Here is an 11,836-nt window from a genome sequence, read left to right as displayed (position 1 = left end):
GGCGGGGAGGCGGTGCCGCGGGCGGGGAGGCGGTGCCGCGGGCGGGGAGGCGGTGCCGCGGGCGGGGAGGCGGTGCCGCGGGCGGGGAGGCGGTGCCGCGGGCGGGGAGGCGCGCTCGCGAAGCCAGCGCCCGCCGGTCCCGTGATGGCGGAGGCGGGGCTGAGCTGCCTTTCGAGCGGGTCGCCGCGAGCTGAGGGAGCCGCCGCAGCATGAGCAGAGCCATGGGGCTGGCCGGGCTGCTGGTAGGGCTCTTCCTCGTCCCCGCCGTGCTGGTGAGCACCAGCCTGCGCGCTGGCGCCCCGCGGACCGAGCCCACGCCAGAGCCGGCCGAGTGGGAGCTGGCCTCGGGCGACGTCCCCGAGGACTCGCTGTGGCCCCTGCCGCAGTGGTTCCGCACGTCCCGCCGCCAGCTGCAGCTGGCCCCCGCCCGCTTCCAGCTGGTGCACGGCGCCGGCTCCTCGGCGGGGCCGGCCTGCGGTCTGCTGCAAGACGCCTTCCGCAGGTGAGGGGCGGCGGGGCCGGCGGCGCGGCGGGGCTGCAGGCGGCGGCCCGGTGGCGGGAGCGGTTACCTCAGGGCCCCGCCGGCGTCTGTGCTTTCCCCGGCAGGTACTACGAGTACTTGTTCGGACAGTCCCGCCGGCGGAAGCGGGGCCGCAGGCCGCTGGGCGCCCGAGCGGAGCCCGAGCTGTCGCAGCTGCAGGTGGTGATCGAGTCCCGGGACCCCGGCTGTCACAGCTACCCGCACCTCGCCTCCAGCGAGGCCTGTGAGTACCGTGCGCAGCCGGTCACCGCGTTCCTTCCTCTCTCCTTCCGGGGCTTCCACGGCATCGCTAGGGCTTGTTTTCCAATCGTGTGTGCAGCGTAAAAGTCAGCAGGTTTTTTTTAAGGATCATAGACTCACTGAGGCACTCGAGAACATTTCACAACAGTGGCAACCAGAAGATAATTCTTGCTTTTAACGCTGTGGGAAATCTGAGCCCACGGTGAATCATGGAGCTGGTTAGAAGTGTAACCTATGATTTCTGCAGTTTAGCTGGCATTCAACTCATTTACCTGCGGCTATCCTTTCTCGTGACTGTCGTTAAGAATCGGAGGTATTTTGCTGTGCTCTACCCAATTATGTGTGGTGACACGATCCTTTCTCTCAGTAAAGGGTGTTGAGTGATGGCTGGCTTTGCTTATTCATCTGCTCTCCTTAGAAATAACTACATTTGAACTGAAGCTACCTACACTGACATATGTACTTGGCATTTCTGCTTGTCCTGGAAAACTGGAAACTGTTCATTGAACTTCTTGTTATTCATCTTGTAGTATTATAAATCCACTCTCTTTCTATTAGTAGATACAAGAAAGGATTTAAAAAACGTGATGGTTATCTTGGATTTATTCCATGGATTTACTTCAATGACTGAAGTCCAGAGTGGAGAAGTACTCTAAAATTAAGTCCTAATAATCACCAGAGAAGTTTCTTAACAGAAATAAGAACGAGTTGATAGTATTGCTTTTTTGTGTGGGCAGGTTAGCACAGAATTCAACATATTCAATTCATCTAGTTCTGTCTTGAGATAATCTTCTATAATAGGCAAGGCAGTTGTTTGGTATCCAGGATACAGATCCCTAGAAAAAGATCCTTTTAATCTTAAGTCATACATCTGCAGCAGGATTAATTCTACCTGACCTGTGATAGAATGTACTGATTTTAAGTTTACTCAATCTTTTATACCTAGTGGGCATGGTGGTGTTGGGAGGATACTTGGACTTCATGATCTCATAGGTCTCTTCCAACCTTAATGATTCTGTGATTCTGTGACTTAGCCAAGTAGCGCAACTTTTGTGTGCGAGTTTATCGTACATTTCAATGCAAATGAGGTATAGCAGCAAAATTGCTAATGCTTTAGAATTTTTCTGCCACAGTCAGGTTATTATACTGCTTTACTACTAGTTGAACTTCGAACTGGTTTGTGAACTTCAGATTTTAACCAAAGCTGGTTCTTCTCTTCTGTCAGGGGATCTGTCAGATCATGTGATTTTTAGTTCTCTTCAGAACAGTCAGTTTTTCCCTCTGCTGTAGGAAAGGAGATTCCTGTTACAAATAACACGGAGTTTTCCTCATGTAGTAAGCTGAGCTCTGCAGACTTCAGCAAGGTTTTAATTTTCTACTTTTAATGGAATGGCTTGTTCTGAGAACAAATGCTGAAATATGCAGTTGTTAGTCATTTGCTGGATTGAGCAGTTTGGCACCTTCTCTTAATAGAGATAGTATGGATCAGTCAGTGACTATCCTATGGCAAGAGTATTGGATATGTACTCAAAGTACAGGTTATCTGCCCTTCTCCCTGCTGGCTTCTTGCCTGCTTGTGTAAAAGGTTCCAAATAGCCATATAAATCTTGTTGTTCTGTGTTCATTTAGGGTATGATACATGTTCACAAAAAAGCCTGCTGTCTCAGAAGTAAATCCCTGACTGAACTGCAATTTACCACAGAAAGACCCATGGAGATTGCAGTAGTCTTCTAAGTTCTGTTTCTTACCTAGAACTTTCAGTATATACAATCTGTGTTTAGTTTAAAATGGAAGCTTGAGGTACTTTCTTCATGTCCCTGAATGGCTTTTCTCTGGTAGTTTAGGCAAATGTTTGAACTGTATAACTTATAACCAACTGTTCCTTCATGCTGAGGCAGATCCAATAAATCATTACACAGCAATTTACCTCTCTGATTTTTTTTCTCTACTGCTTCAAATATGTGATTCTGGTCAGTTTATTATTGCTTTGATGTTTAAATAATAATATAAATCTATAGATTTATAGTGTATTTTTAAACATATATTATCTATGTTATTTAAAATATGTTAATTTTTTTAAATATATTTGTTTCTTCACTAGAATTTATTGAATCACCTTAAATAGAAACACAAAACTATTTTAGCCCCCCCCCCCCCTAGTGCTTTACACTGTACTTCAGTATTCAAACTTAAGGGAGGATTGTTATGGATACCTTCAGATACCATTCCTGATTTTACTTACCTTACTTCATCTCACTGTCCCTGTACACGTGCTCATTAGATGGTGGGGTCTGATTTTTTTTCTTTTTTCTTTGTAATTAGACCTTCAGAGTAAGCACCTAACAATGTTACTTGACAAGCTAGATCTCTAAAAATGTCTGTAAGCATAATCTATATAAAAGGAAGGTAAAAGAAGAAGTAAACTTCTGCAGTCAGGTCTGGCTTAGTTACCCAACCCTTATCACCTATGTCTAAAATGCAAACATGTCAAGCACTATATTTGGTTTATCATCTTACTGTTTAACTGTTGACTGTCTGATTAGTAACTTGCATTATTTCAGGAGCACATAAATGAAAAATAGCTGCATGGTATCACCGTCAAAAACAGCATTGGTTAGAATTTAAAAAACAAAGGGAGGTGAGGCACTTGAAGAATCTCTTTAATGCCTGTTAGTGTTGTCCTGTCAATCCGTGCTTCCTTGAGGAATAACAGGGTTTTTTTCCTCTTTTCTTTAGATCATTTAACTGTAACTGAGCCTGTGGCTATACTGAAAGCAGATGAGGTATGGGGTGCTTTAAGAGGTAAGCTGATACTTTTCCTATAGAGCTATTGGTTCTGGGCTTATATAAACTCTGTGCCAGACTAAGAACCAGTTGACCACTGAGCATTGCCGTCACTCAGTCCTTCATGGGAAGTAAGCTTGGGTGTAGAGGCCAGAAGGATACCCAGATGTGTGTTAGTCAGACCCTCAGTCCAGATGCTCAGCATCTCTGATCCAGTGGCACACCATAAGTGCACTCTTGCTCTGCCTGAAATCAGCCAAGCCAACCAAATCCTTGGTGCTAAAAAGCTCTCTGATCTACAGCATGAACAAATTATTCTCTGACTGTACCTAATAACTGAACACGCTGGACACATCACCAAGATGACCATAATGCTGAAGTTTCAGCCTGCTGTTCTTACTGGAATGTTAGTCTAAGTAGCAGATTTTTCATGCTGAATTAGAAACTTCACCAGTTCCAGAAATGACAGGAATAGATGCATGACCACACCAGAAATTCTTACCTTACTCTCAGTAACTTCCATGCTATTCAAGGATTAATTTGGTACAGCTAAGCTGTAGTGCTAATATTCAATACTTGTGTATAAGGGGGGGCTTGAATGGTTCTCTCTTCAGAACTTCATTAACTGTGGTGCTTGAACAATTAAGGAAACTGTGCTATAGAGAAAGAAACTCAGCTACAAAGCATTCTTTCTAGTTATGTGAACGCCTGTAAATAGTTATGGTCCTGTTTTTAACTAAAATCTTAAGGACTGGGTTGTACTCCAGATCCCTTTCTTGAATTTTTTTCCAGGTTTGGAAACCTTCAGCCAGTTGGTTCATGAAGATGATTATGGAAGCGTAAGTATAGCTATTAACTACAACCACAGTCCTGGTAACAGAACCATGTTCTTTATTAGGTGCTCTTCTAGAAACAGCAGATCTGCAACTTTCATTAAGTATTTTTTCAGAAAATGACCCTTGGAAAGCTGTTAAGAAACTGAAAAGTAAGTATTTCCTGTGTGAGATGATGAATATAGAATGGGAATTCTAATTTTTAAATCTCATTCTCATAGTTTCTTGTCAATGAATCTGAAATCGATGACTTCCCAAGATTTGCTCATAGAGGAATCTTACTAGACACTTCAAGACATTACTTACCATTGAAATCTATTCTTACAAACCTGGTAAGTGGACAGTTTTGTATCATTAATGAGAAGGCTTTTTGTTGTTGTGTTTTGCCCCCTGAAGTAGGCTGCAACTGGAGCTGGTATGAAAGGAGAACCCATATCCGCTGTCTGACTTCTAAAATGACAGAGTGAACTTTGCTGAGTGAAGGTCAGAACATACACCGGAGAGGAATTGAGCAGGCAGACACAATGATTAGTGAATCTGTAAAGGAGGCTTGGATTTGTGGTACCTTGGGTTTTCTGTATTTTCTGTTGCCTAAACCAGCTCATGTATTTCTTGGAAGCATGTTTTGAGACATCTGACTGTCACCAAGCAGCACAGGGGAGACTTTGCAAGTCCTGGCCTCAGTGCCAACGGTTGCAGGAAAATTCCAGTCTTTTCAGTAACTGGGCTGTAGCAGTCCTTTCTTAGGCTGCTAAGAGCAAGCCAGTAATTAAGCAGTACAGAGCAAGGGGGGAAATTGGAAATGTTCATTGAAAGTTACTGATTTCTTTCACTGCATCCCTTCAAAAAGAAAAAAAAAATCATAATAACAAACAAACAAAACTTTCTCCAAAAAGCTTAAGTAAGCACACTAAGAATGGTATACTCCCACCTTGATGAGAAGGTGATGAATTTGTGTAATCATAGCAGACAAATCTGTGAGTTTTTCTGTTTTGTACTCCCCTTTTCTGCTGTTGAAGTGCTTGTAGCAGGGCTTATTTGGTGGGTTGAAATGGCAGAGCCTCTGAGTGGAGGAACATGCAGTTTCCTGTCTTGTCTCTGTCTTGCTTTTCCAAGATGAAATAGTGTTAGAAATTTCCCTTCCATGTTGCAGAACTTTGCAGGGTAGGCTTAAGATGGGCAGGAATAGAGTGCAAGTAAAACCAGTCTTCATTTCTGAGGTCATCCTTGGACTGTGCTCAGAACTTGCCCCTCCATGGGTATTTACCACTTGTATTTACCTTTAAGATCAGTCCCTGTTCAGCAAGTAGTGTTTGTGTACTATTACATTTACAGCTGAGGGTTCTTCAAAGATTCAAGTAGTTACTTATGTCAGTATTTGTTGTCTCTTCTAAAAGAGACAATAACGTCCAAAGAATAACTTGACTTTTGAGAATTGCATTTATAACCAATTTTTTGTTTCTGTAACTGTTGCTATTCTGTTTTCTTTCCTTAAATTATGTCTGTGGCTCTAATATTTTCCCAGAGCTACATTTGATGACATTTTGCTGGTTTAAGAACAAGTGTGCTTTTCCTCCCACCTCTGTGCCTGCTTGAATCCAGGCTAACCTAATAAAAAGCAGCAGTTCACTGATGTGGTAATTAGATGTTGAAGGCAGCAATTCAAGTACGTTTCTTGTTTGTGTTCAGCTGCTGTACTGTATTTCCAGGATGGGCATTGTGCTTGAGGAAGGAGTGGCTGAGGTGAAGGTCAGGGGATACAATTTCCTGTGTGGAAAGATGGTATTTGATGGAAATTCATGAAGACATGCAGTAATTAAAACTTCTGCTGTCTAATAAAACAGATGAGATAACTTTGGGGAATGGACAAGGTATAAATCTTCCTTTGGATTTGGTGGGAGCTCCTGAAGAGATTTTGCCCCTTCTTTAAGCACAGCTTGGTGAAAAAAGAAAGGGGGAGGGATGGAAATAATTGTATTGTGGCAAGGGATTGGAAGCAACTGTGTTGCAATTAGTCAGTCCTGAACCACGTAGAGAACACTTAATATTGTCTGCTCGCAGCACACAACACTGCTAGTGACTAACAAACTTGCATAAATCGGGGTATGTGTGTGACTGTCCATCTGGAGTCATAATTCTAAAATAAGTGTGTTAACATTTATCTTGATTGTCTTCAAGTTCAAAAAAGGGAAGTACTGATGCTGTGATGGCTGAAAACATAAGGGGAACGCTGTCTTCTGCAGGGCAAATGCATGGTTTATTTTGCTTGCATTTGAAATGGATTCTGCAGAAGTCACTGGCAAGTAGGGATGTACTAAATAGTAGGAAACTCTCTTATGGTGTTTAATTTTTGAGTTCAAATTATTTGGGTAGAAAAGTATAAGCTTTTCTGTAAGCTGAAATAGCTGACGGTGCATAGAGCATTGCCCAGGTATGTTCTGAAGTAGAAGAAATTCATAAGCATTTATAGCAGTTACCCTTCTACTAGACAGTGTAGCATGATCAGATCGAGAGCTTGTTGACAGGAGGGCTGCGAATAAATGACGGAGGAATGAAGCAGTAGTATAAATAGGCTGGAGTGTTTTGGTGTATGTTTCTAGGATTCAGTGAAACATGGTATGCTTTTTCCTTGGGTTTTTTTTTTAGTTGTTGCTTTAGGCATGCAGGATATACTGGGACAAGACCACCTTTTTTGCATAGGTGTTCTGTTAGAGTGAAGTGCTTAATTAGACTGTATTGCTTTATTTGTTACAGGATGCCATGGCTTTTAACAAGTTCAATGTTCTCCACTGGCATATAGTAGATGATCAGTCATTCCCTTACCAGAGTATTTATTTCCCTGAGTTAAGTGACAAGGTGAGTAAACATCATTGGAGCAGGGTGGGAGGGCAGAAATCTGGCGCATATTTTGTGAAAATAAAATGCAGAGCCTACCAGTGGTTGAATACATCTGCCTTGGCTGATTGTGAAATAGTACCAGAGGACCAGTAACCAGCAAGTCCACATTTAGGATCCTACCTGAGTGTCTGTGTGGACCATGTTCAAGTCTTCCTTGGTGGATGGTAAATGACCTTCCTAACTCTTCTGTGCGAATTTGTTGGTGAGAGTGATCCTCAAGAGTTTGCAGGCCTTCAAGCAGTAATGGTGTGCAAATAACCTGTTGTGGTGAACACTGCTTGGATTTCTGTTGGTTTGTTTGTTTAACTGGTATTCCTACCACTCAAACAAATGTAAGAGAGTTTCCTGTCAGCTCTAGGTTTGGAACCAGTGTAGTAGTACTTTTGCCCTTTCGGTGATCTAGTTAACTCTACAAAACACAACATGTCTATAAGAGGTCCAAAAGTGGGAGGTTGTTTTCTATAACAAATGCAGTGCAATGTATCTCTTTATTCCTGATTCACAGCAGATTTTGCTAATTAATGAAAGCCATCGTGAGGTTCTTGCTCAGTCAACATACGGTAGTAGCTAAAACAAGTATGAATAATAAAATAGACTGAGCATAAGCACAAGATTTGTGACTCTGTTTTAAAATGCTTGCTAGAATCTGACCCTCATGAAAATTATGTAGGCAGTGCTTGAGCAGATGCCGTGAAGAAATTTGTAGTTCAAAAATTGTAGCTGTTGGATGGTGCAGTCAGATTATTTTTCCTAGTAATGGCTGTGGAGTTCTGTCCTATTCCCCACTGACAGCTGGACAGAGGGAGATGGCATTTGTCTCAGTAGCCTTCTTTTTGAAAGGCTTCTTATTTGCCATCATCTTTTTTGAGTAACTCAGCTGTGGAAACAGTTTCCAGATAAATAGAAGCTTAAGGTGTGTTAATCATGAGGAGTCACGATGCTTTTCTTAGGTAGTTTGGCTCTTTGGCAAGTATCTGTTTCATCTAACTGTAGCAGTCTGGGTTATTTGTCGTATTTGTTGGCTGTGTGGGAGTGGAATGACGCTCAAATTCACCGTTACAAAACAAACATGCCCTGATGCTAAATTGGGCATTCTGTTAAAATTGACAAGCAGAGGTGTTAGAAGACGACACCATTCTTTCTGACTTGGCAGAACTTTTCCATTAGTTTTGCATGTCACGTAACAAGGGCCCTGTGTTTCGGAACTAGTGATGCAGAGGTGGAGGGGAAAACTAACTTGCCTCTGTACGGAAGAATTGAAAAATGTATCTTTCAAAAATCTGATGGAATAGAAACTAGTTTTTCTGTTTTCTTCAGTAACTGTGAGCTAAGGAGGAAAGGATGGTGTCCTCAGGAGATTTGTCTTAGTGTGGAAAAAGGAGTTATTTTTTGTGGTGTCTAACCCCACACCCCCCCTTTCCCAGTCAGTCAAAAAGTTCTGTCAGTGCAGTTGCACATGTGATAATCCAGAAAAGGCCGACTTGTAAAACTGCTCTCCAGTCTAATTAACACTTTAATCCAAATGTTGTGAGCTGCTGGTATAAAGTTTTGTAGACTGTCTCTAAATGTGAATACTTTACAGGGAGCGTACTCCTATAACCACATCTATGCTCCTACTGATGTCCGTCTGGTGATTGAATACGCCCGGTTAAGAGGCATTAGAGTTATCCCAGAGTTTGATACCCCAGGACACACACAGTCATGGGGAAAAGGTATGTCCAAGAAAGTATGAGTGGTTAAAAGATTGTGGTGAGTACGGTGTAGCAAGCAAACGAACTTGTTAAAAAGCAGCCTTTAAAGTGTGCTTTGAAAGGCCCTTGATAAGAGGTAAGCAAGGGGCAGGCTCAGTGACGGTCATGACCTTTACTTGTTAGAGGAACTAAAGTGAACGGAGAAAGCTGACACTTCCTGTGCTGGATGTGTGCAAAGGCACAGATACATTGTATGTGCCTTAGACTTCACATTGTTGTTATCCCCCCCCATCCAGTACTCTTGAGTTTAGAGTAATAAGGCAGTGGCTAGAAATAGTGAGTTGCTGTCTCTAGAGTAGAGATTTCTTCTTTGGAAAGATTCTTTCAAAGTGGTTGATGTTTCTTTTTACTAGTAAAGTGGTAATCTGCCAGTGTACAAAACACAGCAAAGTTGGCTGCTTCTTCACTCTCTATCTTCCGGGTTTCAGAGTAATACCTCTCTTGATAGAGAGTGCTTGAATCACGAGAGTGGTGATGTTTACATGTACTCAAGGGCCAGGGAACCTTGTGCCTTAATTCAAGGTGCACTAACTGCAATTTCATTGCAATTCACATAAGATGGTTTTGGCCAAACTGGAAATAGTAAAGATTTTTCTAGCACTTCATAGCTTTATCTTTATCCGTGGGTCAAGTCTTGTGCTCATCTTGTGGGGATGTTGCCATAATGTTGGAAGATGCCTCAGGCTCTTTCTCACTAATTTGAAATGAGGAGGAAAGGAATGAGGCAAAAACTAGATTTGCTTAACAGTCTTTCTTAATACTTCATCTCATGTGATCTTTGCTGTTACAGAGCACTCATAAAAGCCAGTGGCTTGCCTGGTGATATGTGAGGTGGTCTACATTCATATTAAGAGCAAGGTGCAGCTCCCTTGCCTAAAATCAATTGTTCCTGATAGCTTCTTGTATAATAGCTTTTTTAATGTGAGGCACAGGAGCCAGTCCTGGCTTTGCCTGTGAACCTGGGTAGCTATGTTTTGTTTGCATTCAAATGCAAGATACGGGAGAAAAGTCTTAAGGCATGCAAGGAGGATAGTTGAAGCAAGCTACCAGTAGGGCCCTGTCTCGGAGAAATGTGCCTGGAGTAGGAAACACGCAGCCAGGAAGATGATGCTGCTGCAACCACAGTTTACCAAATAAACTGGACTTAGGAATCTCCAACCTACATGTAATAACTTTTTCCTGTTTTGTTTTCCTGGCTTATGTTGCTTTGGATATCTTGACTCAAGAACCAGTGCTTAGTTTTGATGTCTGTCTAGCCTTCCTTTCTTGTATAAGAAGAATATATATAGAGAAATATATATATTTCTTGATAAATACCTAGCAAACTGAGGTAGGACATCTACCTTGAGCCATATACCTCCCACCTATTTAGGTGTTAACAAAGCAGAGTAATAAAAAGAGAAGAGAGGCCTCTGGAGCACACTCATTATATTTGGCTTCCTTCCTAAATCCATGAAAGCTTTTTTATTCAAGTAGTCATCCAGAAGCTGTTTTGCAGGTATAGTGACATGTTCCATAAATTAGTGTGTGTTAAATCACAAATCTAAAAGTCAGAGTCCTGATTTCCAGTTAGAGGGTTCTTCAACTTTGGCCAAGTTGTTTTATTTCATCCTGCCTCTATCTGATTATACTTAAACAGATGAGTACTTAAGTCATGAATAATAATTTTAATATGGGTAACTGCCTCTTCTGCTAGCAAAGTTAGCATACCAACATGGAACTGAATATCCTCTATTAATTGTTTCTATTAGGTCAAAAAGATCTTCTCACCCCTTGTTACAGTGGAGAACAGCCAACTGGGTCCTTTGGACCTATAAATCCCATTTTGAATACAACTTATGACTTCATGACTAAATTCTTCAAAGAGATCAGCAGTGTATTTCCAGATCCGTACATTCATTTGGGAGGAGATGAAGTGAACTTCGATTGTTGGTACGGTGACAGTTCAAAGAATAAGTACCTGGTGCCTCTTAAACTTGCCTAAATCATTCCATCAGTTACGGAAGTCAGTTGCGTGAGACAGTTTCCACTGCTTAACCCAAAGATCTCCACTCCTACTTTTGTAACTATCTACAAGCAGAGCATTTGTGATCCTCAACAAGCAAATGATATTGTGCAGAATTTTGTTTTGACTAGTAACCTTTACAGATGTTCAGGTACTCTAAACGATTTCTTTATGAAAATTAACCTGGCAGGAAGGAGAACTAGTGTGGTAGAAAAGTACTATATATGGTAATTAACATTTAAATACTTTGTGTTTAAAGGAAAAGCAGTTCTTTCCATTGGGTTCTGCCTTCCAGAAATCTGCTAACATTAAGTATTACAGTACTGACTCTTGTGTGCTTGTATTAAAAGTATGGCATGTATTAACAGAGTTTTTCAACTGGTTGTGGATTTTGAATATTTTTGAGTCTCTCTGCTGGAGTAACTAATAATACAGAATTTGGAGCAGATCTAATTGGACGAGTATTCAAATTGATTTAGTTAGTATTTGTGCATTCTCTTGAAACACCAAATCTGAACACTTATGACTTGCTTTAATTTTTAAAAAGAAAGAAAATTTCTGACAAATGTTTTATCACAAAAGTGTTGGTTTACTTTTGGGGTATTTTCCCAAATTCTTGACGTCACTCCTGCAGATCCTCTGGTACTATGGCTGCTCAGTTTCCAGACCTGCTGACAACCTTCCCACAAAGTTGCAGAGAAGCCAGGAACCCTAGAGCTCTTCAGAGCTTGAGGCAGCCTGCCAGAGACTGCTTCAGAACAGAGACTCCAGTAGTTCTACTAGG

The 11,836-nt window shown here is 41.9% G+C and overlaps 1 protein-coding gene across 1 annotated transcript in view; it reads left to right on the top strand.

Moving 5' to 3' along the window:
• The first annotated feature begins 209 nt into the window (after positions 1 to 209).
• HEXB (hexosaminidase subunit beta) overlaps positions 210 to 11,836 on the top strand; it is a 20,111-nt gene continuing 8,484 nt past the window's right edge. The window contains exons 1-8 of the mRNA XM_059834175.1: positions 210 to 502; positions 607 to 764; positions 3,518 to 3,583; positions 4,358 to 4,404; positions 4,620 to 4,730; positions 7,153 to 7,254; positions 8,879 to 9,008; positions 10,799 to 10,979. Coding sequence (XP_059690158.1) covers positions 210 to 502; positions 607 to 764; positions 3,518 to 3,583; positions 4,358 to 4,404; positions 4,620 to 4,730; positions 7,153 to 7,254; positions 8,879 to 9,008; positions 10,799 to 10,979 — 1,088 coding nt within the window. The remainder of the gene's footprint in view (positions 503 to 606; positions 765 to 3,517; positions 3,584 to 4,357; positions 4,405 to 4,619; positions 4,731 to 7,152; positions 7,255 to 8,878; positions 9,009 to 10,798; positions 10,980 to 11,836) is intronic.

The sequence above is a fragment of the Gavia stellata genome, chromosome Z, assembly GCF_030936135.1.
Source record: "Gavia stellata isolate bGavSte3 chromosome Z, bGavSte3.hap2, whole genome shotgun sequence".
NCBI lineage: Eukaryota > Metazoa > Chordata > Aves > Gaviiformes > Gaviidae > Gavia > Gavia stellata.
Note: the sequence above shows the minus strand (reverse complement) of the source record. Positions and strands in the feature narration are given on the sequence as shown.